At 40.4% G+C, this 27,079-nt stretch overlaps 8 protein-coding genes and 1 long non-coding RNA gene across 13 annotated transcripts in view; 5 read left to right on the top strand and 4 right to left on the bottom strand.

Moving 5' to 3' along the window:
• The window catches only part of LOC104807589 (transcription factor SPATULA-like), a 2,064-nt gene extending 247 nt beyond the window's left edge, over positions 1 to 1,817 (top strand). Inside the window, exons 2-8 of the mRNA XM_010532944.1 lie at positions 9 to 305; positions 483 to 590; positions 675 to 740; positions 877 to 942; positions 1,043 to 1,282; positions 1,385 to 1,421; positions 1,507 to 1,817. Of these exons, the coding sequence (XP_010531246.1) occupies positions 9 to 305; positions 483 to 590; positions 675 to 740; positions 877 to 942; positions 1,043 to 1,282; positions 1,385 to 1,421; positions 1,507 to 1,571 (879 nt within the window). The 3' untranslated portion in view covers positions 1,572 to 1,817. The remainder of the gene's footprint in view (positions 1 to 8; positions 306 to 482; positions 591 to 674; positions 741 to 876; positions 943 to 1,042; positions 1,283 to 1,384; positions 1,422 to 1,506) is intronic.
• A 276-nt stretch (positions 1,818 to 2,093) lies between these two features.
• Positions 2,094 to 3,358, bottom strand: LOC104807587 (mitogen-activated protein kinase kinase kinase YODA). Its single transcript, XM_010532942.2, has one exon. It carries the CDS (start codon positions 3,303 to 3,305, stop codon positions 2,259 to 2,261), a length of 1,047 nt encoding a protein of 348 aa, XP_010531244.1. The 5' UTR covers positions 3,306 to 3,358; the 3' UTR covers positions 2,094 to 2,258.
• A 2,687-nt stretch (positions 3,359 to 6,045) lies between these two features.
• Positions 6,046 to 9,168, top strand: LOC104807586 (RNA-binding protein Musashi homolog 2). 2 transcript variants are annotated; one of them, XM_010532941.2, is made up of 14 exons: positions 6,046 to 6,187; positions 6,362 to 6,503; positions 6,604 to 6,693; positions 6,871 to 6,936; positions 7,048 to 7,113; positions 7,203 to 7,288; positions 7,374 to 7,419; positions 7,558 to 7,612; positions 7,902 to 7,978; positions 8,128 to 8,287; positions 8,359 to 8,486; positions 8,572 to 8,676; positions 8,753 to 8,896; positions 8,982 to 9,168. In XM_010532941.2, exons 2-14 carry the CDS (start codon positions 6,486 to 6,488, stop codon positions 9,045 to 9,047), a joined length of 1,107 nt encoding a protein of 368 aa, XP_010531243.1. In that variant the 5' UTR covers positions 6,046 to 6,187; positions 6,362 to 6,485; the 3' UTR covers positions 9,048 to 9,168. The 2 variants fall into 2 exon arrangements, with proteins under 2 accessions (XP_010531243.1, XP_010531242.1); XM_010532940.2 differs by having other exon boundaries at positions 6,046 to 6,195.
• An 88-nt stretch (positions 9,169 to 9,256) lies between these two features.
• LOC104807584 lies at positions 9,257 to 11,501 on the bottom strand. The gene is made up of 4 exons (XM_010532938.2): positions 10,654 to 11,501; positions 9,878 to 10,235; positions 9,680 to 9,761; positions 9,257 to 9,580 (listed from the first exon to the last, which is right to left on the bottom strand). The coding sequence occupies exons 1-4, from the start codon at positions 11,252 to 11,254 to the stop codon at positions 9,350 to 9,352; spliced, it is 1,272 nt and encodes a 423-aa protein (XP_010531240.1). The 5' UTR covers positions 11,255 to 11,501; the 3' UTR covers positions 9,257 to 9,349.
• A 1,129-nt stretch (positions 11,502 to 12,630) lies between these two features.
• Positions 12,631 to 14,031, bottom strand: LOC104807585. 2 transcript variants are annotated; one of them, XR_770826.1, is made up of 5 exons: positions 13,773 to 14,031; positions 13,284 to 13,561; positions 13,099 to 13,194; positions 12,863 to 12,965; positions 12,631 to 12,786 (listed from the first exon to the last, which is right to left on the bottom strand). It is a non-coding gene; the product is annotated as an uncharacterized LOC104807585 (long non-coding RNA). The 2 variants fall into 2 exon arrangements; XR_770825.1 differs by having other exon boundaries at positions 12,631 to 12,965.
• A 1,668-nt stretch (positions 14,032 to 15,699) lies between these two features.
• Positions 15,700 to 17,483, top strand: LOC104807583 (heat stress transcription factor B-1). Its single transcript, XM_010532937.2, has 2 exons — positions 15,700 to 16,519; positions 16,631 to 17,483. The coding sequence occupies exons 1-2, from the start codon at positions 16,310 to 16,312 to the stop codon at positions 17,168 to 17,170; spliced, it is 750 nt and encodes a 249-aa protein (XP_010531239.1). The 5' UTR covers positions 15,700 to 16,309; the 3' UTR covers positions 17,171 to 17,483.
• Positions 17,484 to 17,691: 208 nt separating this feature from the next.
• Positions 17,692 to 19,354, top strand: LOC104807582 (red chlorophyll catabolite reductase, chloroplastic). Its single transcript, XM_010532936.1, has 2 exons — positions 17,692 to 18,063; positions 18,656 to 19,354. The coding sequence occupies exons 1-2, from the start codon at positions 17,731 to 17,733 to the stop codon at positions 19,259 to 19,261; spliced, it is 939 nt and encodes a 312-aa protein (XP_010531238.1). The 5' UTR covers positions 17,692 to 17,730; the 3' UTR covers positions 19,262 to 19,354.
• Positions 19,355 to 19,851: 497 nt separating this feature from the next.
• On the top strand, positions 19,852 to 21,575 carry LOC104807581 (ATP-dependent RNA helicase FAL1). 2 transcript variants are annotated; one of them, XR_770824.2, is made up of 8 exons: positions 19,852 to 19,971; positions 20,069 to 20,117; positions 20,202 to 20,339; positions 20,587 to 20,826; positions 20,923 to 20,962; positions 21,036 to 21,133; positions 21,274 to 21,365; positions 21,508 to 21,575. XR_770824.2 is itself a non-coding variant. In XM_010532934.2 (7 exons), exons 1-7 carry the CDS (start codon positions 19,919 to 19,921, stop codon positions 21,289 to 21,291), a joined length of 636 nt encoding a protein of 211 aa, XP_010531236.1. In that variant the 5' UTR covers positions 19,852 to 19,918; the 3' UTR covers positions 21,292 to 21,521. The 2 variants fall into 2 exon arrangements, 1 of the variants encoding a protein (XP_010531236.1); XM_010532934.2 differs by having other exon boundaries at positions 21,274 to 21,521.
• Positions 21,576 to 21,628: 53 nt separating this feature from the next.
• Positions 21,629 to 24,716, bottom strand: LOC104807580 (wall-associated receptor kinase-like 14). Of its 2 annotated transcripts, none has more exons than XM_010532932.1 (4): positions 24,509 to 24,716; positions 23,440 to 24,201; positions 23,124 to 23,192; positions 21,629 to 23,037 (listed from the first exon to the last, which is right to left on the bottom strand). In XM_010532932.1, the coding sequence occupies exons 2-4, from the start codon at positions 24,188 to 24,190 to the stop codon at positions 21,767 to 21,769; spliced, it is 2,091 nt and encodes a 696-aa protein (XP_010531234.1). In that variant the 5' UTR covers positions 24,191 to 24,201; positions 24,509 to 24,716; the 3' UTR covers positions 21,629 to 21,766. The 2 variants fall into 2 exon arrangements, with proteins under 2 accessions (XP_010531234.1, XP_010531235.1); XM_010532933.1 differs by having other exon boundaries at positions 23,124 to 23,189.
• Between the last annotated feature and the right edge of the window lie 2,363 nt (positions 24,717 to 27,079).

The raw sequence follows: 27,079 nt of genomic DNA, 5'->3' as shown, positions 1-27,079 counted from the left end.
TCCGGCAGATTCTCGTCCGCTCTTCCCCGCCGTCTTCGTCGTATTCTCCGGCGAACCTCGAAGACCACCCACACGCACCGGACCCGCGACCCTTCGCTTCTCCGCCGTCGGATGTGCTCGTGAAACGCGCGATCTGCGCCGTTGATTTCTCCGACGGAGTTTGTTCCGGCTCCGCCCCGTGCTTTGGAGCCTCGGGGAACTGTTTCTCGGGGAATGCGCCGGGGAACAGCTCGACGACCCGTGTGTCGTCTTCCTCCGTGGGAGCGAGTGGGAACGAGACCGACGACTATGACTGCGAAAGCGAGGTACTTTTTCTCGAAATTCTCGGTATTTTGCATGCTCTATCCTTGTTTGTTTCCCGAGAAAATGTTCCTGGGTGTTGTGATGGATACGTTCTCTTATCTGAAACGAACGTGCCACAATGCCTCAAAATCGATGCGTATAATGTCTTTTATGTTGTCGGGTTTCTGAAATACCTGAAGCAGGAGGGAGTAGAGGCGGTAGTGGATGAACCTCCGGCGAAGACAGCTCCGCCGCGTGGTTCTTCGAAAAGAAGCAGGGCTGCTGAAGTTCACAATTTGTCTGAAAAGGTTAGAAATTTTCTTCTTGCAACGAAAAGGTTACATGGCTCGCTCGTATTTCATTTCATTTATAGCTTTCTCAATTTCTTATAGAGGAGAAGAAGTAGGATCAATGAGAAAATGAAGGCTTTGCAGAGTCTCATCCCGAACTCGAACAAGGTATATGTACACGCGCAGATACACATGAAAACTGTCACAGGTTATCTGTTACATTCTTGAAAAGAGCTTGAAATCCTTGTCTTTTTCTTCATGGAACTGATTTATCTACTCCGATTTCTGGGTTTCTTTTGGTAAGACGGATAAGGCTTCGATGCTGGATGAAGCCATAGAGTACCTGAAACAGCTCCAGCTCCAAGTCCAGGTCCGCTATCTTCAAAAACCTTGAACATTTCTTGGCCACTTAGATGTCTTCTTAAGACCCATCTCTTAAAGAATGTATGTGAATTCATCTGAATTGGCAGATGCTGACAATGAGGAACGGATTAAGCTTGCATCCCCTGTGCTTACCCGGTGGAACGTTACACCCTCAGTTGCATCTTCCTCAGATCCGACCAGTGACCTTGGAAGCCGCTAATGAAGCTCTTCTCAACCAAACCAACCAGTTTGTTTCGATCCCCAACGTGTCTGAGTTAGTTAACTTGGGCAGCTCGTTCCCTTTGGACTCGTCTCTTCGACCCTCCCCTGTCTTTCCTTCGCCCGTGGTGCGTCTTGACCTACGTTCCCCCACCCCTTAACTTATCCGCGCTGTTTAGCGTTGTTACTAACGAGAATCTCTATGGTTTTTGGCTGTGGATTTCATGTAGGAGATGAACATTACTCATCCAAAGACGAACTTGCCCGGTAAGTCTGGAGCTGGCAATGCTCATGGTCCTGGTTTCTAGATCATTCTGACACTTTGGTTAACACTGACATTATTAAACTTCAGCTTTCGAAGGGGAAGAGGTGCCATTCGAAGGACAAGAACCAGACCTAAAGGACAATCTCACTTGACGACTTCCCCACACATTTTGCCTTTGGGGTTTCTTTTCTTAGGATCCAAGAAATCTGCCAGCCCCCCACCCAAGATTACACCACTGTCGTTAGCTGCTGATGGTTCTTTTATATATATATATATATATATATATAGTCGTTGTAAATTTCCTCGTTCATTCGGTTGTATTGACAAGAAACACTCCTCTCGAGTTGTAAATTAGAGAGAAAATCTCCAGTAAATTGCTGAAAATTAATTTCAAAGTCTTCGTTTATGTAATGAAGTTGAAGTGTTCATGTAAACGTTTATAGGTCTACGGATTAGCTCATGTATAAAAGGCAAATGAGTTAATACGGAATTCATGTAACGGATCCGTGTGAAGAATATCAACACGTGACGTGAGATAAAGCTTGTGAATTTAGGTTTAGTCGGTGGCCTGTGCTTCTTGCGCCTTTCCCACACGATTAGCACATCAACAATAAATTCCAATATCGAATCATAACCGGTAATAATTATAAATATTTTCGAGGGCATGGAAGATTTTATAAAAATTTCGTTTATACCAACCAACAGAGCAGTTCTACCAAAAATCTCTGTTCTATATAACTATACAGCTTCAACAAGCTATCTAAAAATGAATCTGGACCGTCGGATTTAAATCTCCTATAAATTCGCTGCCATTCATTCACGAAACCCAACCCCCACCGTCACCTGACGTTGACCCAATCGCATGAAACTGACCAATCAGGTGCTTCCTCGGTGGTGAATATTCCCCTGATTCTCTCCCCCGGCGGCGAATATGATTCCCACGACCCGAATGGCTTATCATTAACCGGCGACCCAACCGTAACCGGTTCGATTACCGAAGACTGAACCGAAATCCATTCCGGAAAATCGAATGGACCTCTCGGCGAAATCCAAGATTTCTCTTCGTCGACGGCTACGAATGGATGATCCAAAAGCATCTCAGCCGTCCATCTATTCGCCGGATCCCTAACGAAGCACTTTTGAAGAAAATCTTTGCCTTCCTCCGACAATTCCGCCGGAATTCTGGGAACTTCGTCTCCTGCACCAATCCGAAAGAACAGGGACATGATGTTTGGACCTTCTTCCAAACACCATGCCGTTTTGCCGCTCGCCATCTCGACTACAGAGCATCCGAGTGCCCATATATCCGCCGGAGATTCAAAAACGGAGTCGTTTACTGACTCCGGTGCCATGTACAGAGGAGTGCCTCTGATTTCAACCCTAGTTTCTTCCATGGTCGATCTCGTTTCGTTCTCCATCTTCTTCGCTAACCCGAAATCGGAGATTCTCGCTTCTCCATCGCCGAACATCAGGATATTATCGAGCTTTACATCGCAATGCGAGAATCCGTTTGCGTGGATATGACGCAGTCCTTGGACGATCGTTCTCGTGAATCGGCGAACTTCGAATTCCGGCAAAGATCCGCCGGATTTTCTGACGTAATCGGCTAAGCTGCCGCCGGAAGCATAATCTAAGAACAGATTGTAGATCTCTTCGCCGTTCTCCACCGTCCAGGCATCGCCGAAGCACCGGACGATCTGCGGACAGTCACCGAGATGGTCGAGCACGTGTTTCTCATTCCGTAACATGGCGGAGCCAACGACCCCAGACGATTTCACGGCCATCACCGGCGGAAGCGCGGGAGAGGAGTTTCCGGCCGTTGTCGTGGCTAAACTCACGGTGGAGAAGCTTCCGTGACCGATTGTTTTCCGGCGAACCCACTCCATCGCCGTCTTTCCTCTCCTTTTTTTTTCCTTTTTAGTTATTTCTTCGACTTGTGTTATGCTTCAACGCTGCGGCGCAGACTCCCCTTTATATACCCCATGATTTTTTATTTCCATTTTTCTATTTTTTTTCCAATAATAAAAATGGAAAATACTAACAATGCACCACGTGATATTTGGCAAATATACAAATTGTTAATATTAAGTTTATTATTTAATTAAATAAACGTCCATTTCCTCTTGGTGGAGAGAAAGAAAAAAGGAAACAATAAAAAAACGTGGAATGTGAATGAATAATTTGGGACTGTAGATATTTTCTCCGAGCCACGCGCTTCGCATTGTTAGTTTGGTGATGATATAATATATATATATATATATATATATATAATATCTCAATATTTATTTATTTTATATATTTAATATAGCTATTATATTATGGTTTCGTTTTCTATGTAGTTTAGATTGTACTCGTTATTCAGATCGATGCCTTATGAATTGCGTATGTTTCAAGTACCTAATTGTCGGATCAAAGATCTTTTCATGTCTGTCGGGGCCTTTGCTTTGTTCATCTATACTTTGAATTTCGAATGTATTTACTTTATAAAAAAACAAGCTACCCAAATAAATCATTTTGTTAACTTGTTGATCTTTCATGTCTCATTTTGTTATCAATTATTTTGTTTTGAAAAAAAATTATAATTGGAAAACATTTACAGAAAAATGATTAAATCAATTAACACAAATAAGTTGCAGTATACGGCAATAAAACGAGATAAGGTAAACAAGTAGTCAACCAATAAATTTTCATATGATTTTACTATATATATGTATATACTCAGTAGTTTCAGTATTCCCCAAACATGGAATCAAATTGATTCGATTTAGTTACGTGCGGAGGCTGTGTTATATCTAAATACTATATCAAATAGGGATAATATAGGGCATGAAATGAATCTCCTAATGGTTGTTAAAGATCGCTAAATGCATCATTACACTTAATCCAATCTATCACTTTGTGGCAAAGAAATGTGATTTACACGCAATATGCACCTAAAGACGTTGTTTTAATTTCGGTTCAGTCCACATATATAAGAAAATACGTGACAAAATCTAATATACAATACATATTTCCTATTTTTAAGCATTTTAAGGAAAACCCTAATCACGTGTCTGTGCCTCAATCAATACACTGTTTAGTGGAAATGTCATCCCAATAAGATGGGAAAAATCCAAATGTGGGTGGGCGCTTACAATTGCCTTGTAGTTGAAGGTTTAATGACCACCTAACAGATCTCCTGAATCTGATTTTTGGAATAATATACTTTATAACAATATTTTGTTAATATATAATTAATTGTGTTAGTTCGGATCATCTCGGGTGATATATTAAAATAAAATGGTGATATAGTTGTATAAATACACGTGAATAATTAAAAAGAAACATGTCATTATTGAAGGAAAAGATAACGTGCTTTGTAAAACATATTGAACGTGCATGGAAGGTTATAAATAATAACTGAATAATATTGAAATTACTACCTCATAAATCCATACATGTAATAAAATCTATAGAGTGGTACAATAATGTGATCTGCATAGTATAATGGCTCTATGAAACCTACTAAGAGAGTCATTATATCTTGGTATATTTATTTTGGATCCACTATATATATCAAATTATATATTTTTTTTATTTTAAACATCAATGGGATATAAAGGGGTTGTCTTGTTAATATCAAATTCATATAGTCCATATTTCAACCATCTTCTAGTAGTTTTGGTTTTGAATGATTACACGCAAATTATGAATGCCCGTCACAAAAAAAAAAAAAAATCCTTTATACCCATTTGTGGTTAGACGTGTACAAATTCGTTAAACTTGTATGACACACACACGCACGCAAATACATACATATATATATATATATAACACATAATATTAGGGCAAATAAACGCTATTAATTTATATTCGGGTCGCCGCCGAAAGGCACGTGTGTATATATATTATATGTATGGATGGGAAACGAGAATATGGCATGGTAGGCTGGCCAGTCGGACCACGTGCGATGACGGATTCAATAGTTTCCCCATTGGTACGGTGAATTCGTCAATTCATTATATTTTATTTTTTTTGTTATCAAAATCAATAAGGAAAAAAAGTTCCAGATGGGCGAAAATGTGATTACTTATTTTTTTTTTTGGAGTATTTAGTTATGCATTGCATGGATATAAAATATACTAATACAGTATATAATGCCAAACTCCAATGGACCCGACGCGACCCGTTTGATTTATTTGACCTGCTTCCACCGTCAAATCTTATATATATATATAAAATACAGGCTGCGGTCAAGTGAGTATCCATTTACGCGTGGAAATTACCACGTGGACTTTTTGGAATTCGTATCTTCACCCATTTCATAGATATATATATATATAGAGGTTGAGGTATTGGATTGTATGTTTAAAAAAATAAATAATATAGATAAAAAATAATACGATGGTTGTTGAAGTGAAGCCCAAACGAGAGTCATATTTGGGCTTAATTAGTCCGTTCAAGCTGAAGCCCAAAATAGACTTAGATGGGCCTTAGATGTTGAAAAATAAAAAGTGTGGCGATACACGTGGCGTAAATCCGAGAGCTGTGAGAAAGGAGATCTACGGTGAATCTTTTATCACCGGAATATGCCTCCGTTTCGCTGTCCATCTCTCTCCTAAAGGTGGAGACAAATCAACGAGAACCATTTGTTCTTTCTTCTGTTTTAAAAAAATTGTACGAAACGAAAGAAATCCGAGAGAGAGAGCGAGAGGAAGAGGGAGAGAGGATCGGGCTGTTAGGGTTTTATTGAAATATTCCCAAGGGAGAGAGCGAGAGAGATTCTGAGGTCAGTGGGTGAGTTCGGATTTTCTTTTTGTAGTTGCAAGCTTAGGTTAATCAGCTTCCGGGTTGATTTTTCTATACTTTGTTCTCGGCGAGAATCAGTAAAGCAAAAATGATGATTTGGTGTTTGATGATATATATATGTGTGAGAAAGAGACGTGCTTATTATCGTGTGCAGGAGGAGGAAGAAACGAGTGTGAGAGATTTAGTGGGAGAGAAGAGTGGTCGCAGAGAGAGATTTTTGAGTGTTAGGGTTTCGTTTCCCTCCAGATCTTCATTCGCTCCTTCTCTTCCTTCTCCCGATGGAACGGAAGCTTGTGGTAATTGGGCCTGTCTGTTGAGCATAAAGATCTCATCTTTTCCAGATCTTTCTGCGTGAATCGGTTTCTCAATTTGCTTCTTAATGTGATGGATTTGTAGGTTTTGGGTATCCCCTGGGATGTTGACTCCGATGGGCTGAGGGAATATATGTCAAAATTTGGAGACTTGGAGGATTGTATTGTCATGAAGGTTTGCGTTCCAGTTATATTTTTCGTCTAGGTTTTCTACAAATTAAGCTGAAAACGTTTGGATAGCGGTTTTGTGATTTCGTGAAGGTCATATTTTTTCATGTTGGTATGTTATTTCTGTTCTTGGCTTCATTGATCAACATAATTCGTCCTTTTGTCGATCCTGTTTTGCATTTAGGAGAGGTCAACTGGAAGATCGCGTGGATTTGGGTATGTAACCTTTGCTTCAGCTGAAGATGCAAAGGTAACTATTAGTTGGAGTTTCGTTCCAATGGATACCAACTGCCATTTCTTCAAAAGTAATTATTGCTGGAGAATTTTGTCTCACTGACCGATGATCTTTGGTTATCTTCAGAATGTACTGAAAAGCGAACATTTTCTGGGGAACAGAATGCTGGAAGTCAAAGTGGCCACACCAAAGGTTGGTTGGTTGAACCAGGAACTTTTGAGTCAATACGGTCCAAGATATATTCTGTGCTGTCTTGTTAAAGAGGTTTGTTCTTGTTGCAGGAAGAGATGAGACAACCTGCAAAAAAGGTGACCAGGATTTTTGTGGCTCGGATCTCACAATCTGTTTCTGAAGCAGCTTTCCGAAGGTAATCTGAGCGGCTTCTATACATTGTTTGAGATTAGATTCTCATAACTTTAGACAATAAGCAGTTTCTTTATGCTCTTATGCAGCCATTTCGAAAAGTATGGGGAGATAACAGATTTATACATGCCTAAGGTAACATGTCATTGGTCTCTGCATGTGTCTGACATTATACTACTTGTTGAAGAGCTGATGCTTAGGGGCTATGCTTTAGCTTCTTGATTCCCCTGGATTTCTGTTTAATTTTATATGAGTTTCCGCTATCTATTTTAGGACCACAATTCGAAACAACACCGTGGAATTGGGTTTATCACATTCGCTAGTGCAGGTGAGTTAGCTTTCTTCTCTTCAATGCCCTGTAGCTTCTACAAGCACTATATTGGCTGAAGAATGCATAGTGATACTAAATATTTTTTTAGTTCATGGGGTCGTTCTTTACATGCTTTATCATCAATCTCATGACAAAAGGCAACATTAAAATCGATGATTGTGGTATTGGCTATCCTTATTCATCATTTATGAAGCATGTTAAGTACTTGGGACTACGAGAAATTTTGTTCATCATGCCCTGATAGTATAAAGTATCGATTCAGAAGGCATTAGTTTTGTAACTGCAGATGCAGTTGAAGATTTGATGAATGATACTCATGAACTGGGAGGTTCAACTGTTGCCGTTGATCGGGCAACACCAAAGGCAAGTTATAACACTATTTGATAGCTGTATTTTTTCTCATTTACACAATGAATGTGATCCATTTTTGTATAGAAGACCACTCTTTCTGCAGCGTTACTTGTGCTATATATGATTTTCAAGAAATGATGTGTTTCCGTGCTCATGTTCAGGAGGAGGATTACAGGCCGGTTGGGCGAATGCCACCGCCATCAGGTGGATATGGGGCTCCGGGTGGATATGGTGCATATGATGCCTACATTACTGCGGCCACAAGATATGCAGCACTTGGTGCTCCTACCTTGTATGATCACCCAGCCTCGTTTTATGGACGTAAGCCCATCTACCGAAAAGCATTGTTTGAAACAGATGTTTAAATATTAAAGGAGTTTTAATTTGATTAGGAGGGGAATCCATGCGGGGAATGGGGAGGAAGCTTTTTGTTGGCCGACTTCCTCAGGAGGCATCCGTTGATGATCTTCGCCATTATTTTGGGAGATTCGGCCGTATTCTTGATGTTTACATTCCCAAGGTGAGCGAGGTTGCTGTTAAACATCTCAGGAAAAACAAAAAAATAAACATATCGCTGTGTAAAAACGTATCCTCCCTTCCTGTAGGACCCGAAGAGAAGTGGACATAGAGGTTTCGGATTCGTGACCTTTGCTGAGGACGGTGTTGCAGATCGTGTCGCACGAAGAACTCATGAAATCTGTGGACATGAGGTAATGTTTTCGATATAAAATTACTAAGCAAAACTAAAGATGGGTTACCAACTTTTTTCTTTTTGGATTCGGGCAGGTGGCTATAGATTCAGCTACACCTCTTGATGAAGCTGGATCAAGTGGAAGTTCCATGATGAGTTCGCGAGCTGATTACTTTGGAGGATATGGAGGTCCAATGCGTACTTATGGAAGGATGTACGGAGGCATGAATTTCGATGACGTGAGTACATATATATTTCATATATACACATATTATGGTGTCAAATGTGTACTGATTCCTGGTTTTACCAACAAATTTTGGGCAGTGGGGAGGCTATGGAATGCAGAGCTCAAGGCCATCAAGATCAGACTGGAGGTACCGACCATACTGAAGTGAAGTGTTTGGTCGGTTTATTACATTAACTTAGCTTTGGCTTTGTCTGTTTTACTATTCTTGTAATACTGTTTGTGTGATGAATCGCTTGAAATATGGTATTCTAATAATTGAGCTCCCATACGTCTCTTCTGCTACTTAACTGTCCTAAAAGGGGCGGATACCTTTAAGCACCTCGAAAAAAGATAAGACCAGTGAATGCAGTGGTAATAAAGCGAGACAGAGGGCTTCTTCACAGGGGAAAAATGAAGTGTACTGTTGCTTTGTTCTTCTTTCATAAAAAAAAGAAAGAAAAAAAAATCAGAGGGAGGATGGGGTTCTGCAATCGACACGGGGGGCAAAGCAACTCATGAAGGGGTTGATGAATGTATTTCTGCGGACGAGATTTGTGAGTTTGAGCGTGTTTTTGGAGATGTGATATCCATCCTTTCTTGGCATCGAGCTTCTCATCTCTTGGGCCCTGTGTTGTGCTGTTTGGAGCTTGTTCATAATCTTATCCATTGACTCTGATTTCTTCTTCTCCAGCTTCACCTATTCATTATACCCAAATCCAAAAAAAATTATTCAGTCAAAATTCCAGAGTTCATCAATGGGTTGTTCAGGGCAGGGCTAAGAGGATTTGGGAGGGACCTCTAGTTTTCTAATGGCAGCTTCTGCTTTTGCCTTCTGCAGATTCTCCCACGCTGCTATCTTAGCTTCCTCTCGTTGCAACCTGCAACAGACCCATGCCAGCAAACACATTATTGATTCAGCCAAATACATCATCAGGACAAGTTGGATGAAAGAAAGATGAAGAAACTTCGTCCAAAGCCTGAGACTTTTACATACTTGGAAAGACTCATGGCAGGCTCTGAAATATCCCACAAGGAACCAGAAGCTCCTGAATTCATATAAACATCATCTTCAACCTCAGGCGGCTCCCTCTTGCTTACCCGACATACTCGTCTCTTTGGATGCTTGATCATCCTTGCCCGTCTGTCGATCTTCACTTCTCTGACTTCTTGTTGCCTACAGAGGCTTCCATTCTGAGGCTCTATGACAGAAACGACTACTGGTGAAGCTTCTCTTTCTCCAGGAGATTGATTAGGACTGGTTGCGTCTGGGCTCATTTGAGTAGCCATATCTCTTCTTGATACCACTGGAGACAGCGCCATCTCTCCCTCCTTCCCGTCCTCCTGTTTTTTATCTGCACATCCAAACCCCAAATCAAGAACTTGCAGGAGACCAACAAGTAATATCTTCCCATACATCAACTCAGCACCCTGTTCAAAGATTCTCCGAGAATGTGAGGTTATAATAACTGATCCATCAGTGAAAAAACCGAAATAATACTCCACGGGAAACACGAAATGCAGATCTACTTCTTCCACAAGGAGAGGCCTTTATGGACATAAGTCACAAAACTGCAAGGTTCTCAGAGCCAGATGAGAACACTCATCCTAAAATCCAGACCCCATGTCATTTCCTCAAGGGAAAATCAACAATATCTTCTGACACGTGTGAAATCAAACCCCTCTGATTTCAGATCAACGTATCATGGTCAAAGAGCAGCAGAAAGATTAAGGAAGACTAGAACGTACTATTCACCCAGTTTGGTGATTTACCTTTGGAACTAGAAGATGAGCTTTCGCTAACCAAATCTATCCAACCATGGTCATGCCCATCACACCCACCACCCCCACCGACACTTCCCCTGAAAACCCTATCAGCTTCCAAAACCCCCGTCGAAAACGGCGAACCCACCACCGTCAAACCCCTCATGCTCCCTGGCGGAGCTTCCACCGCCCGCATCGCGGCCGTCGGAGAATAGTGATAACACCCTGTCGCCGAGGAAGACGACGACGGCGGAAGCAGCGGAGGCGGCACGATGGGTCCGCTCTTGGATTTGGGCCTCCTCTGTTCCACGAAGCGAGAGTTGACACAGGAATTCTTGCAAACACCTGCCGGGTAAGAAGCCAGGGGGCTGCAAATCCAGCGCTCGGCGTCTTCCCATTTCGACGGCAGAGCTCTGCCGCTGTAGAAGGGGGTGGCTAAGGCGGAGGCGGAGGAGATGTGCCTGCGGCCATTGATTCCGGCGGTCGAAGGGTGAGGAACTCGCTCCGAGCTCCAACCCTTGTTGTAAATCGAACAGGTGTCACCGTGACTCGGAGCTCCTGGACTGAGAAATGCGCCTAAACTGTTGGAAGAAGCAGATGTCTTCTTCATCTCCACTCCAAAAATCCCAACTGGGTCTCCGATTTTGCAAAGGAAAGACTTCAACTTTCTAAGAAAAGGAACTCATTTTTTTTTTGCACCGGCGAAGAAGACACTGTTTCCGGGGATTATTGGGAGAGTGAAAACTGAGTAAAGGAGATGACTTTCTGCCGTTTAGAGGAGAGAGGTGTTTGTGAAAAGGCAATGGGGAGAGGGAGAGAGAGAGGATTTTGTTGGCATTAGGACAGGTGTCGTGATTGGTCTGATCATATGCCATAAAAAAAAGAGTAACGCCAAAGAAAATACACATTTTTTTGTTAGCCAAATGCCAAAAACCACATCAAATCAATGAAATCGACTGCATAATGCATTTCTTTCTTTGTTTTATTCTTCCATATATATATATATATATACTATACCAACAGTATAGACCAGGTTATATGAATACCTTCATCCATACAAATTGATATTGAATGATATACTATTTGGGGTTATCATCAATTTTAATTTTAACAAATTTTAAAAGAAGAAGAAGAGAGTGATGTGTTTCTGCTTAGGACAGGTCTCAGTGTTTCACTGTGTGCGTTTTGGAGGTTTCTTCATGGGTACCGTTACAGCATAGAGCGTACATTACTCTCCCCATGTGACTTTTCTCCTCTTCCATGGGTCACCGTCAAACACTTCATTCCCTCCTCTCTCTTCTATCACCATTACATCACACACAAATCCATCTACTTTTCCCACATATTAAACACCTTCGCTTGGCTTTAGATTGCACAGATTATCCGACACTTTTATATATATAAATGTTGGTATTTGCAATGACGACAAACAAGGCTAGTAGACAGTAGCTGTAGTTACTTAATCAATGTAGCATTCAATTCCTCTTTGATATACACACACACACATACATACATACATACATACACACACACATACATACATACACACACACACATACATACATACATACATACATACATACATACATACATACATACATACATACATACATACATACATACATACATACATACATACATACATACATACATACATACATACATACATACATACATACATACATACATACATACATACATAAATAATAATTGAATTGTGTTTACATCACCACGTATCATCACAGCTGTACCGATATCCGACCAAAATTACTGACCGACGCATCGAATGGTCTCTTTGACCCATAAAAAATCAGAAATTTAACTTTCGGGGGAAAAATTATCTTCTGTACCAAATTTCTCTCTCCTTTTTGTTTTGGGTTTTTGTTTTCAAAGGCAACGAAGCTATATCCTAAAAGATAAATAATGATGAATGGTACGGATAAAGAGGGTAAGGGATAATTAGCACCCATTTCGAAACTCCAAGTCAGTCGGTCTAATCTCTCATCATTAATAAAGATGTCATCAAAATTAGCATATAATATATCATTATTGGCACCAAACCACATACTGAAGCAGCTTTAGGAACATTATTTATATCCATCAATAATCATCCTCCATTTTATGACGCCCAGATCTCAGTTTCTAAGCAAAGAAAAGGAGAGATTAATATGACTGACTTGGTAACATGCAAAGATAACATAACAATTAGGGGTCTTACTTTGTTTAATGGGCTGTTTGTTTGTTCATACTTCTCTTCAGACTCTTTCTTCTCAGCCTGCGCCTGTTCAGTCAGGAACTGCTTTGGATAGCTTTCGCTAGTGCTGTGATTTGTTACAAGAGTTACAAAAAAATAAAATAATAAACTTTAAGGTATCAAAGTTCAAATTTTGATTCGAGAATAAATGCATAGTGTAACCATGAGAGATATCAAATAGTACACAATTGCATCCATACCTCACTGTCGATTTTACCGATTGTGCACTCTTTTCCTCATCAAGAGATGCACCAGATGCAGGATGAACATGTTGGGCATCGAGAATATATATGGCCCTGCATTGAAATACAGTATTATGTAATCGTCAAATAGAGTCTTTCCTTACGAATCAACTTCTCCTGTGGATTGGCATCGATTCACTCACTATCTAAGCAACGAGGGAAAAACATGATCGATGTCAATGCGCATGTTAACTTAGGATCGAAGGTTCTCCCTTGATCAGTTCATTTTGCATTTTATCTTCCTCTTTTGATTTCTTGTTATTCCAAATTGCTTTGCAATCGTTTCCATTGCTTCATCATCACTGCCATTAACGTCAAACTCATCCTCATCGTCCCTCTTCCTCTGCATATGAGGAATCCTCTTCGTCATTTCAAGTTCCGCTGCATGAAAAGCTAACCTCTGTTCGCTGGTGGTTGAGATCTGTAAGAAACAAACACAAAAGCGGCCAATTAAATCAGACTTGATTCATGCCTGTTCACCAACTCCATCACTCATAACATTTACTGAGATTATGCCAAGGGTGCAGCCAATTTGGCATCAAGTTTTTGATTAACATGTTGCAAACCCTCCTCATCGGAAACTCTTAACAGCATGAACAAATGAAGAGTATACACAATTGACTGAATCTTACCTCAAAAACATATTTTCCTCTACGCCGAAGCTTAATTAAATCCCGATAACGATCGAAATTAGGTCACACACAGTTGCATTCATTCCTCACCGCCAGAAAAATGGAATGTACGCATGTCGTTCGCCTTCTTCTCCGATCTCCTCGCCTCGTCCCGCATCATCTTCTTCCTCGATGGAGTCCTTCACGAATGGTGATGAAGCTCAAAACCCTAGCCCGCCCTACCTCAGCCAAATACTGAACTTCTTTTTCTGGGATCTTACTTTTTTTTTTTGGTTTGCAAATGATTTGGTGATGGTTCCTTGAAATCGCTATTAGTTTTGCAATGATCTGAACCGTCCAATATCGAAAACCTTGATCTTTGCCGTCCACGTGTTTTTTGCCGACCAGGCTAAAAAGCGAGACGCATATCTGTGAACAAATGAGCCACTAGAATGATGCCACGTAACACGATGACTTGCCATTTCTCGCTTGGCACGCACAAGAGTGGCAGCTCCGTTATTAAACGCAACGACGATGGCCATTTCCGAGAAGTCAAAATGGTGCCGTTTCATTAGCGCTGATGCTAATGACGTCTTCCCCTTACTAAATTACCATTACCAGTAACAATTAAAATATTAAAGAGATATTAACAACACCAAACATATGGTGGGCACCCCCAAATTCCCGGAATATTTGGCTTATCATTTTCTTATTAGATTAGTGCCCCAATAATGACAATAATAATAAAAGATTGCTCGACCACGCGTCATTAACACACGGCCAATTAACAATAATCACAAGAGAGAAAAGCTAATTAAGATTAGATCGCATTTAAGTCCAGGATGTTTGGACTGATTTCCTCCCTCTAATACCTAAAATAATATCATTATTATATTGCAATGATCCGTTTGTCAAACACTTTTATAATTAATTTTAATAAATAAGGTTTAGGCGAATGGAGAGCTTCACAATATTTAGTCGTGTGCGCTCATCGACACAATCACCGTTACATTTTGATGATGACCGTTTTGACCAAAGTGTTTAAACTCTGGTTTCGCTTTACAATAAAACTGCCTATCTAATTTCGGTGTCCGCTCTAACAATATGATTTTATTTTAGTGTTAGAGATATATAGAATTAAAGTTATATACATATATATATTTGGGTTATATTGTTTTTGTTAAGAAATATATATATATTATCATCACAGCTGTACCGATATCCGACCATAATTCATAATTTGATAAAATGGTATAGACTGTTTAATTATCAATATGTATCCATCTTTTACTATAGTATTTAACGTTATATATCTTTTGTGTGTAATTACATGTATATATGTCCGTGCCTGCCCATAGTTTTACCTCAAGTATATCAAAAGGAAAGTCAAGATAAGCTTGTTGGTGGGCATATGCGAAATCAAGAAATGTTAGGTGAGGATATTATTATTATTATCATTATAATAATAATAATAATAAAAACTCCCTAAACCACAAAAGTCTTGGTTTGTTTTTTTTTTTTTTTGAAAACGTAGCATACTCGGGCTTGAAAATAAGATGAAGTTTCTTCTATTAATCTCACAACGTTATTTTTTATAGTTATTCGTTTTATTTTATTTTATTTCGTTAGACGGATTCGTCAAAGAAATACACCATACCTTTCTATTGCGTTTAAATATAAAACAACACCTTATACAAATTCGTAAAGATAATACCGACAATCCAATTTCAAAAACCCAAACAACACTTTCGATCACATATATTTTATCTTGTTATATTCTCATTTAACAAAGTTTTGAATTTAAACTCTCTCTCTCTCTCTCTCTCTCTCTCTCTCTCTCTACATATATCAAGATAACCTAAGTATTTAAACCACCAGTCTATAAATATGACCCATAACAAAGCTTTTAGGTTATTTTACGCCATTATTTACGCAATCAGATTAATTAAAAATCCCGATCAGCGATCACACCCATCTCGTAGAATAGAAGTTAATAGAAGCTATTTCCCGAAATGCCTATTAGGTGTTATGTCTGGTTTCTGATAAGGTTGTTTTTCCCGACAGGAAATCTGAACGCATAATTCAGAATCCAAACTCAGAAACAGAGACTTTTGAATTGGTGCTTCCGAAGATTTCTAGAACCAGAGAAGCTCCGTTTCTTTTCCTTCGTCGGACCCACTTTCTCGGTCTATAAAAACCTTCCCCAAGCTCCGGAAAAAAAAAAAAAACATAGTTCCTCCCGTCACGCGATCTCCGGCGAATTATGATCGTGCTCTTCGTCTTCTCCGTCCTTCTTCAACACCTCTGTTTCTTCCTCGTCGAGCCCTAGATGGAAGAAACCAGACGATCCTCCGATTTCCTCCGTTCCCGCAACTTCCCTTCCGGCTTCTACTGCTGGGATTGGGAGTTTCTCACCGCCCTCTTGCTCTTTAGTTGTTGATTCTATCCAAGTTTCCTCCTTTCTCCAGATTTGATCCGATTTCGGCCTTCTTTTCTCTCTTCTCTCTGTTTTTTTGGTAGTAAAGGAATTTCTTTTTGGGGTTTTGTTTTCGCCGGAGATGGCGGCGGCGCAGAGATCTGTTCCGGCTCCGTTTCTTACGAAGACTTATCAGCTCGTGGACGATGCAAGCACCGACGACGTCGTTTCATGGAACGAAGACGGCACGGCGTTCGTCGTTTGGAAGACGGCTGAGTTCGCTAAGGATCTTCTTCCTCAGTACTTCAAGCACAATAATTTCTCCAGCTTCATTCGTCAGCTCAACACCTATGTGAGTCTATTTTTTGATAATTTTGGTAATTGGATGGAAAATCTCTGAGGTGGGTTCCCGATGTTCCAGAAGTTTGGGAATTCCGAGTAGAAATTTTGTTGAATTCTGCAGGGGTTTCGAAAAGTTGTTCCCGACAAATGGGAGTTCGCGAACGGGAATTTCCGGCAAGGACAGGAGGAGCTTCTGTCGGAGATACGGCGGAGAAAGGTGGTGGCGCCGCCGTCGCAGTCGAACTCCGCCGGAGAGGACTTAGGGTCGAGCTCCACGTCATCACCGGGATCGAAGAATCCGGGAAGCGTGGAGACGGCGGCGAACATGGTCGCAGATTTGTCGGAGGAGAACGAGAAACTGAGACGAGAGAACGAGACACTGAGCTCGGAGCTCGCGGCGGCGAAGAGGCAGCGAGACGAGCTCGTGGCTTTCCTGTCGGAGCACCTGAATGTGGGTCCCGACAATATAGATGGGATGGTCGAGGGAGCGACACGTGGCAAGAGACCGGCCGGCGAGGAGGATTCCGGCGACGGCGGAGGAATGAAATTGTTCGGGGTTTGGTTGAAAGGGGAGAGGAGAAAGAGGGGAAGGGAAGGAATTAAAAACGTGGACTTTAACATTCACCCGCCACTGTGGAAGACCAGCAACGTCTGTCTCTGAATTCATGGCCCTTCCGCTCCTCAATCGTCAAAAGGATTTTCCCCCAAAAAGAAGAGAATTAAAAATATTAGAATAATAGTAAAAATAAAATAGATGTTGAATTTCTTACGTGGCATGTGGGGTTTTGTTATGTTATGTTGTATGATCAATTCATTAGACTGGTCAGATGGTCTACAGGCACATGTATTGAAAGTCAAAATAATTGTCTTCCATAATTACTATGGTTAGTTACCGTGTGTCCTAAGCTATCTCCCAAGTATTTACATGGAAAAAAAATGCACACTGAATAAATATCATCTTTAATTGTTTTTTTTTTAAATTTGTATTCTAATGTAAATTAGTAACCTCGTGTTTCTTCTTCCTTTTGTATTTATATATATATATATTACATTTTGTTGTATAATTTAGTAATTAATTTTTTAAATATATTTTGGTATCTGGATTTTATATTTTCAGCAAAAAAGAAATTGGATATAAAAATAATATTATCAAAGATGAAAAAGATATTTTGTTTCTCTCTGCGTTTCAAAGCAAAGTTGGATTTGAGAAAAGAAAAAAGGATGGCTGTGACGTTTTCCCACTCTTTACACTCCTCGACTCTGTCGCTGTTACCTTCGCCTTCTCCTCTCCCGCGGTCGCCATTGACGAAGCCGGTTCGAGCTCAACTCAAGCCGATGGACCACCACGATGATCTCCGCCGGAAATTCATGGAGTTCCCTCACGTTTCGTCCGCGCGCCGCCGCCTCATGACGGATCTCATGTCGACGATGGAGGACCGCCTCGGGTCGAAGCTCCTCCCCTGTACCCTTCCTCCCGATGTTCGGTACTTCCAGAACCAGGGCGGGAACGCTGAAGCCTCTCTATACATCAGATCCGGCGAGATTTCCTCTCCGGTAAGAATTTCTCTGGGATTCTCTTGTGGAATTGTTTCCCCAAATGATCGGGATATGGGAGAGTTAGACGTGATCGTGGCGATTTAGGTTACGGAAACCTGCTTTTACATTCTTGTTGCGTGATGAAAGTGGAATTAGGGTTCAATTCGGAGTAGAATCAGATTCCTTCGAGAGAGGATATGTTTTGAAGCAAGTGAAATTCTTTTTTTGGTCGATCATCGATGGCGGAGAAACTGTTCTTATGGTGATAGTGTTCGACTATACAATTACTCATTGAAACTCCTCGCTTATGGGTTTTGCACTTCATAGTTCAAAGCTGCTTTAGAATCAGTCGAGAGGATTTACCCAGTAACCTAACCTCTAGTTCTGAAAATCCCTTTGGATCAATGGCGTATCACCAGAGATGAAATTGTCTCCCTTGCATTAGCCATTAGAGCACTGTGAAGAACCTATGCCTGAAATTTCCTTTCTTATCATTTGGTAGATGTGTCTCATCTCGCATATACACACACACACACATGATTCTGGGATTGTTATGCCATCCATTGAAGCTCGTGTTCTGTTTCTTTGAACCCCTTTTGTCTTCTGTCAGATCGACTTCATCTTAGGAAGCTGGATACACTGTAAGCTGCCGACAGGGGCATCACTCAACATAACAAGCATGTCGGGCTACCTCAACTCATCAACCGAAGCTCCAAACTTTGTGATAGAACTCATCCAGAACAGCCCCACTTCTCTGGTCATCATACTGGACCTCCCCCACCGCAAGGACCTCGTCCTCTATCCAGACTACCTCAAAACATTCTACGAAGACACTCGCCTCGATTCCCACCGGCAATCTCTCCTCAATCTTGCCGAAGTCAATCCATACACTTCGCCATCTCTCTTCGTCCGGTCCGCCTTCTCTCCAGCCGCTGCGATTCTGGCGGTGGAGGCAGAGGAGGGGCGGATGGACGAGATTCTGAGGGATCATGTGAGATCAGCCGCCTTGGAAGTAATGGGGATATGGCTGGATCGGTGCGTGGAGGGAGAAGGGAGAGAGGTGGGAGAAAAGGAGAAGGAGGAGTTGGAGAGAAGAGACAAGAGCTTCAGAAGGAAAACCATTGAGGTTGATCTCGCTTCGAGCTTTCCGATGATGTTTGGTGAGCAATTAGCAACTCGAGCGTTGAGCTTCATCAGGGACGCTTTCCATGTCTAGTTCTGTAGTTGTATCCAGGGCTCAGCATTTCGGTTCGGTTTTCTATAACTGGACCCATCTAACCCGAAAAATAATATCTGAATTCGAGATGAATTTGATGAAATATAAAATAGCAATCCCAACAAAAACAATCTAATTGAAACGAAATAATTAGAAAAAATAGATATTATCGAATGAAATTTAATGTAAAAATTAGATTAAATGATCACTCCGATAATCTATAGAATTGAAAATTTTCATAGGAATAAACAATTTTTTTTATTACAATTGAATTTGAATTGAATCAAATTTAAATAAGTTTTCGTAATATAATCGAATCTTTACCAAAACCCGACATGGCCGAGCCAAGATATAGCAAAAGGTTTTATCCAAAAAAATATATATATATATATAGCAAAAGGAAGATCCAAGATTCGTCCAGTAAATATATCGGCGGGTGTATTATTTAATAAATCGATCACAAGGATTATATATAGCTGATTAATTAGTGAAAGGTAATATCTTATTAGTTATTTGATTAAAAACAGAATTAATCTTGATTTTATACCGAATTTAATAAGCAAAAGAGTTGTACTTAAGCTCCGTTTATATATCGTGTAACGGATCTTTTCGGGCAATCTGAAAATTCGGATCCGAGATCCTGGGAGAGCGGCGGCTATGGAGTCCATGGAAGCTCCGTCTCCGCCTTCGCAATCTCTTTCTCGTCCCTGGTTTCTTTCTCAACTTCATGATCCTCCATTTTCAGATTTTGTTTCCATCTCGCAAACCCTAAAAAAAACTTAATTCCTTCTTCTTTCGCATTCGCAGCCAACTGCAGCATTTCTACCTCGCCGTGGATCGACCCCAGTTCAAAATGGTACGCAAATTTCCTGTCCTTTCGTTTCGATTTCACCGAATCGACAGCGAAATTGAATCGTAATCCTCGGATTTGGGCACACAGGAGACGGTGGTGGAATTACTGAATGTTGTTGGTCGGCGTCCATGGCTGCCGATTGTCATATGTTGCAGCTCCCGCGACGAGCTTGACGCCGTCTGCTCTTCTTTGTCCTCTCTTCCTTACATTTCCTTAGCCTCTTTGGTATATTCCTTTGATGGGTAGTTTCGTTTTGTGATTTTTCACCCAACATTTGCTCGCTTTCATCTGTTTCGGCTTCTTAGTTGGTCCCTTAGGGACAGTGATCTAGTGGTTTTGGATTCCATAACCTCATCCCATGGTGGAATCAATTTCCGACATTCTGACGAATGGTGTTCTTATCATGTTCAATGGAGGGTTGTTTTTCTCATCAGGTTCGTACTGTTGTTTCCATGTTTGCTCCTTTCGACAGTACAGCGACTTGGCGGAGCGAGAACGAGCTGTAGTTTTGGAGAGGTTCCGGCAAGCGACATTCAAGTGGAAACAGCATACGTTAGATGTAAAAGAAGAAGGGGATGATAGTGAAATAGGAAATGAAGGAAAGAAATCTCATCTGGTGGTCGTCACTGATGTGTGTCTCCCCATGATTTCTTCCGGAGAATCTCCACTCTCTGCTCGTGTTCTCATCAACTACGAGTTGCCAACGAAGAAGGTGAAGCATCCATCCCATGATTTGCTTATATGCTTTGCTTTCCCAGTGTAGCTGCCCCGGCTTAAACTGTTGTCATTTGTTCGTATCTGGTTCCAGGAAACGTATATGAGGCGTATCTCGACTTGCTTGGCCTCAGGTTCTTCTTCCTTTACCCTGTCCTATGTAATTCATTGCCGGTCTCTACTGACATATATATGAACATTTTCTAGACGGGATTGTCATAAACATGGTGGTTGGTGGTGAAGTGGTGACTCTGAAAAGCCTTGAAGAAAGCAGTGGCACTATCATAGCAGAGATGCCCATAAATGTATGGCTCCCTCCCATCTTATCTTTGGGTGGACTTCACTTCCCAGTTTCCCGGAACAAGAAAGAAGCTTTTTTTTTTTTACTGTTTCATTGAGAATGATGACCGGTTTTTAACTTCGGCTTCACCTTCATTTTTTGCAGATATCTGAGATCTTGTAACTGACTTATCAATCTCCTGCGTTGCATGACTGTAACTACAAGCCCCAGTAGATGATGAGCTTGTCTGGTCCAAGGTTAGCCAAATCCCAAAAGAAGTAGATGTCGGGACGAGCTCTGTTCTGTTAAAGATGTAGTTTTTATTCTTATAACTGGTCCTTATATTTTGTTGTCCAATTTCAATCTACTTAAAGAAACACTGAATTGAATTCGTTGCAGTATTCTTGTTGGTATGAAGCCAGAGCAGACAGGAACCATGATCATAAACAAAGACGTGTTTTGTGTTCTCCCATTGTTCTCTTCTTTAACATTTACTTAGATAAGCTCTTGCCATTGTCCGTGAACTGAACAGTTCATGAATCCATGGAACACACCTAACCTGAAGTATAAAGCCTGTTTCTAGCGTTATGAACATTGAAGATTGGAGCACGTTTACAAGAGAGGCCTATAAACAGAAAAATTGGTAAAATCAGGAGATTCAGCGAGGCATGTTGCCGAGCAAGCTGTTGGCAGAAGGCGAGCTCTGGTCACTAAGCCATGGGTCTTGAACCGATACTGGAGAGCTGTCTTGAATCTCTTCCATGGACACGAGGCTATCAGACGGTTTCTGAGGAACTAGGAGACTTCTTCTGCTTCCTATCGATGACTTTCTCGTCGACCTTTCGCTTCCAAAGTCCGAGGAATGCTGTGAAACAGCCGGGGAATCTACACCCACTGCCATGTTAGGAATCCAAGCGCTGAGCCGTATCTGTTCGAGCTCGTCTGCTACTTCCATCATGGTCGGTCTCATGTCTCTGTGGAAGGCTAGGCACCTGAATGCAAGCTCAGCCATGCTATGTATGGACGAAAGCGTCCATGCATCAAGATTCGGTTCGATAATCGGGTCTATAATCTCGTCAATGCAACCCGATCCGATCTTATCAATAGCAAGAGCTGCCAGATTGATCTCGCTATGTGGGCGATTGAAATCAACCACCTTTAATGCCGTTATAATCTCCACAAGGACTACACCAAAGCTGTACACGTCGCTCTTATCAGAAAGATGGAAACATTGATGGTATTGAGGGTCGAGATAACCAGGAGTCCCTTGAGGAGCTGTCGATATGTGGGAGGATTCTGTCAAGCCCAGTCTAGAGAGTCCAAAGTCTGCGACTTTTGAGTTAAAATCATAATCCAATAGAATATTGCTGGATTTGATGTCACGGTGATAGATTGGTGGGTTCATGGAAGAGTGGAGATAGGCAATTGCTTTGGCGGTTTGGGTGGCAATGGTGAGTCGCATGGTCCATGGAAGACCATTCCCCCTCTCTCTCTGTAGATGCTGAGATAGAGTTCCATTAGGCATGAACTCGTAGACGAGAACTGGATCACCCTGTTCTATACAGCAGCCTAAGAGACGGACAAGATTCGGGTGGCTCACGGAGGAAAGGAGCTTAATCTCATTCATGACTTGGTCGATGCTGTCCGAGTCTCTGTGTCTGAGCCTCTTGATGGCAACCCATTCATCATTCTGGAGCTTTCCTGCATAGACAGTACCATAAGCGCCTGTTCCTAGTCTCTGTTTGTCGGAGAAACCACTGGTGGCTTTCTCGATTTCCTTGTACGGAAAAAAGGGGATGCTCGAGTTGCCTGCAGCTTCACTCAAAAGACGCTTTGCACTTGTCAAGTTTCTCGTAGAAATAGACCGTCTTCGTATGCAAAAGAGCAACAGAGCCAAAACAGCCATCAAGGATGCTCCAGTCACAGTTCCTACACAGCAAAGGGATTCACAGAGTCAAACATCTATAAATATCCATACTCTGTTTCACAAGAAAACACTTTTGGCAACCATTTACCTCCTATAATAATCCCAAATTTAGCTCCTTTGCAATGCCTCATTGCAAGTCTGAAACCATGGCAGTCTGCTGGTACCGAAGGAGAGTGAAATAAAAGTATCAGTTAGTAAAGCCATATACCAGTTTTCAAAAGCAGGACAAGAACAACAGAATGCCACTGTTTCAATGTCCAAAGAACTAACTCTTCTATGTCTAGTTATGGATTTAGATGCTTAAATAGCCTGTGATGATCTTCAACTTGCAAAGACCAGAGGCAGAAAGAAGAACCACATTGCTACAAAAGGAGATACAGAAAGAAAAAGTTCAATTGACTCACGTCTCCGACAAGGACTGCCATTACTGAACCCATCTCCGATGTAACCTTCCGGGCATGAGCATCTGTGCCCATGCTCCCCATCTGCAGTGTTGACATCGTTGCAGTTTGCACCTTCTGAGCAAGTCCCGTTTCCGCATCGTCCCAACAGCCACCAACCCAAACGAACTCGCTCGAACTCGAGGGCTATGGCGGAATTCTCGCCGACTGATTCAAACGCTATCGAGGAGAACAGAGAACGACACCTTGTCTGCCTCAGATCCTCGAACGTGAAGAACTTGGTGATGTTCGTATCCAGAGAGAAACAGCTTAGGTTTCCATTGGAATCGCAGCTTTGCAACTTCAGTTGGCTCTCCAAGAACTTCCGCTTGATCGAGCAGCTGTCTTCCAACGTGTCCCCGCAGTGCTCCACCAGGAAGCTGTTCTCCGACGTCGGCGCGTGGAGCTCACCGAATAGCGGCTTCAGTTTCTCGATCGACCGGCTGCAATTGATGGGGATGCCGACGAATACGCTTTCATCCGTCACGTTCTTAACGGAGAACTCTCCGATCTTCGCGACACCGCCGGAGCATTCGAAACGGATAGGACAGCCCAGCGAGAATCCGAATGGGTAAGGCAGAGTTGTTTGACCGCAGACGCCGTTACAACTGCCCACGGCGGTGGACATGATTCCATCGGTTGCGATTATTACCAAAATCAAACTTAATCCGTAAGAGATCATCGTCAAGGACATTGATCGATTCGATCGGAACATTCATCACCTTCCTGGAAAAAAACACAAGATGAAGCTCGAGATTAGGAGCGAATCCGATCATTAATCATCACCGGGAAGCGAATACTGAGATGGCTACTGCAAGATAAAACCCTAAGACCTCGAAACCAGTTGAATTAGTTGAGCTATTTAAAGCTTCAGCTCCCAACCGTACAAAACAAAATTAATACTCAAAACGGAACGAGACAGAAGCTAAATCCTCCATTAATGGCGGAACCCAGAGTCTGACCACGGCATCAGATTTCCAAAATCAAACAAAAAAAAGAAAAAGAAAAAAGAGAAGCAAACAAATCAAAAGACCTTCCGAGCTTCGTTTCTTCTATTCCTCTGAGCTTTTCTTCTCCTCTATGACGCCTTCAATTTCCTCCAATCTCCAGCAGTGAAAATCAAGCTTTTGATTCTCAGGCCGGAAAATCAACAAAGACGAAGAAAAATCAGTTGCTAATGGTCGTCGTGTCCGCGTCTTTGTTTGGAAATTTCCGATTCTCTGCCATCTCAAGGGAAAAAAAAAAAAGAGACTAAAAACGAAGAAGCTTACGTGTCAAATGGAAGTCTTTGGTGAAAAGACGAAAACATCCTCGGAAAGGCGTGCTGGACTGACAGAAATACCCTCATTGGTCAGCGTGCAAATTGTAAAATCTTTGACCGGCCCTATACTTTTTTAATTTTTCCCGTGTGGGCCTATAATTTATTTATTTATTCGGATTATTATATTAAATTCATTAAGTTAAACTTTTCTGTTAATCGGCGGGCCCTTTATTAAATTTTGGAGGCATGTGAAAAATGTTAAAAAATACGGATCGTTAAAATGGGTAAATTGAAACTGAGACATCATTATTATAATAAGACATCAATTACGTATTATATTCTTTATTGGGTGTGAATACATATGTATATTTATGTATACAACATAGTTGACGTGAATACGATGCCTCCCCCCTTTTATACGGCAACCGAATCGGTCGTTCAAGAGAGAGAATGAGGGCATTTTTGTCAATTCGGTCGTAAAGGACCTTGGGTCACAGTCCGCTCACGGGCCTCCTAATCACCAAATTGGCTGCCGTATGAGTTGGGGCGAACAATACAATTACAATAATACCCTTGAAAAACAACTTGGCGATGGCCCACTTGGAGCCTGCCATTGACTTTGTATAAATATACAAGTCACAAGTTGCCATTAAAAAAAAATCTCATACCCTTCAAATTCAACTGAAATTATCAAATACATATATACTATATCTAATATTCTATAAAAATAATATAAATTAAAGTTTTAACGAAATCTTTTCAATTAATACACAGATCATATCAATAAAATTTTAAATCCAATAGACATTTTTTTTTAATAAAAACGATTCGGATTATTATCGTTTTATAATTTAATTCAATTAGTACGCTACACAAAATTTGTATATTTATTTTACTAAATATCGATAAGCAAATTCCGATTGAGCTTCGTAAGGTGTATATGTATTCCAACATAATTGGTCTTCATATGCTTGTATCTGTTTACAAATAACAATACTTCTAATCAAACGCTTTGAATTTAAACAAAAATTAAGCCTAGTAAAATAATATAATTACAATAATAATATTTAAATATATTATATTTAAAGGATAGGGCAGTGGAGCAGGTCATAGGGGAAGAGATGATGACATGACATCTATGCGTAGATTTTGTATGTACCAAAATGATTATTTAATGTATTAGGTCTTACAAAATCCACTCATATTTGTTTAAATTGAGGTTAACACCAAAAAGGCGATAATTAGGAGTAATAATTAGTTGAATAAGCTTGGATTAGTTGTCAGTTTTAGTATTAATGTTAGAATTAGTTTGGATATATTTTTTTAATCAACTTTTACAGTCAGTTCATATATATAACTGGCATTTTAACTCTCTCTTTTTTTTTATAACACGACAAAGGTAGAGCATTATCCATATAACAAGTTTTGTTTTGGGTAATTGTATGAATATATCAACTTCGACTCCTAACAAATATATATATACATATATATATATATATCAACTTCGACGCATTAATTTAATACTTCTAACCTCAATCATAAAATTTAAAATATATATTCTAGATTTCACTTGCTCCCATTTAGGATAATTTTAATACAACTACGAATCAGTTTTTAAAATATTACTGAACTTTAATGACTAAGTATACGGATATTAAAACGTAGTGAAAATTTTAAAATAAAAAATGTTTTGTTTAATATTTTATTATTTAAAATAAAATGTAAATATATGTTTATCTATAGGCTCTGAATTTATATAATAAAGAAATGGGAAAATGACATTTTCCTACACCAACTTTGCAAAATGTGACCTTTTCCTACACGAATTTTTAATTTGACAAAAAACTACACCAAATTATCAAATGTGCCAAATTGATACACGAACTACCCAATTTAACTGCAATTTCCTACACAATCCGAAAACGGTGTTAAGTGTCCGTTAACCGCTGACGTGGCACGCCACGTGGCGGCTGACGTGGCACGCCACATAGATTTTTTGCCACATCAGCATGCCACATCATATTTTTTTAAAAATTCCAAAAAATATGAAAAAAAATCGATTTTGTTTTAAATTTAAAATAAAATAAATAAATAGCAATATGTATATATATATATATATTCATATATATTCATATCTATATACAAATAAAAATATAAATATATATACTCCTATATAAAAATATATAACTATATATATACAAAATAAAAAACATACACATATATATACAAACATCTATACAAATATATATACATATACATACAAACAAATATAAACATAAATACTTCTATGTATATATATATCTATATATATCAAATAAAAATATACACATATATACATGCATT

Source organism: Tarenaya hassleriana, unplaced genomic scaffold (assembly GCF_000463585.1).
Source record: "Tarenaya hassleriana unplaced genomic scaffold, ASM46358v1 Cleome13, whole genome shotgun sequence".
In the NCBI taxonomy this organism is placed as follows: Eukaryota; Viridiplantae; Streptophyta; class Magnoliopsida; order Brassicales; family Cleomaceae; genus Tarenaya; species Tarenaya hassleriana.
The sequence above is the reverse complement of the archived record's forward strand: the minus strand, read 5'-3'. Positions and strand labels throughout refer to the sequence as shown.

Coding starts and splice junctions, on each gene's coding strand:
- LOC104807587 (XM_010532942.2), bottom strand. CDS start 3,305: ATGGAGTGGGTTCGCCGGAAAACAATCGGTCACGGAAGCTTCTCCACC.
- LOC104807586 (XM_010532941.2), top strand. Junction 7,114..7,202: donor TCAAAGTGGCCACACCAAAG/GTTGGTTGGTTG, acceptor TTCTTGTTGCAG/GAAGAGATGAGACAACCTGC. Junction 8,487..8,571: donor TTGATGTTTACATTCCCAAG/GTGAGCGAGGTT, acceptor CCCTTCCTGTAG/GACCCGAAGAGAAGTGGACA.
- LOC104807584 (XM_010532938.2), bottom strand. CDS start 11,254: ATGAAGAAGACATCTGCTTCTTCCAACAGTTTAGGCGCATTTCTCAGT. Junction 10,236..10,653: donor CTCATCTTCTAGTTCCAAAG/GTAAATCACCAA, acceptor TTGGATGTGCAG/ATAAAAAACAGGAGGACGGG. Junction 9,762..9,877: donor CCTGCCATGAGTCTTTCCAA/GTATGTAAAAGT, acceptor GGTCTGTTGCAG/GTTGCAACGAGAGGAAGCTA.
- LOC104807583 (XM_010532937.2), top strand. CDS start 16,310: ATGGCGGCGGCGCAGAGATCTGTTCCGGCTCCGTTTCTTACGAAGACT. Junction 16,520..16,630: donor TTCGTCAGCTCAACACCTAT/GTGAGTCTATTT, acceptor TGAATTCTGCAG/GGGTTTCGAAAAGTTGTTCC.
- LOC104807582 (XM_010532936.1), top strand. CDS start 17,731: ATGGCTGTGACGTTTTCCCACTCTTTACACTCCTCGACTCTGTCGCTG. Junction 18,064..18,655: donor CCGGCGAGATTTCCTCTCCG/GTAAGAATTTCT, acceptor GTCTTCTGTCAG/ATCGACTTCATCTTAGGAAG.
- LOC104807581 (XM_010532934.2), top strand. CDS start 19,919: ATGGAGTCCATGGAAGCTCCGTCTCCGCCTTCGCAATCTCTTTCTCGT. Junction 20,118..20,201: donor ATCGACCCCAGTTCAAAATG/GTACGCAAATTT, acceptor TTGGGCACACAG/GAGACGGTGGTGGAATTACT. Junction 20,963..21,035: donor CTCGACTTGCTTGGCCTCAG/GTTCTTCTTCCT, acceptor AACATTTTCTAG/ACGGGATTGTCATAAACATG.
- LOC104807580 (XM_010532932.1), bottom strand. CDS start 24,190: ATGTTCCGATCGAATCGATCAATGTCCTTGACGATGATCTCTTACGGA. Junction 23,193..23,439: donor TGGCAGTCCTTGTCGGAGAC/GTGAGTCAATTG, acceptor CTTCGGTACCAG/CAGACTGCCATGGTTTCAGA. Junction 23,038..23,123: donor ATTTGGGATTATTATAGGAG/GTAAATGGTTGC, acceptor TTTGCTGTGTAG/GAACTGTGACTGGAGCATCC.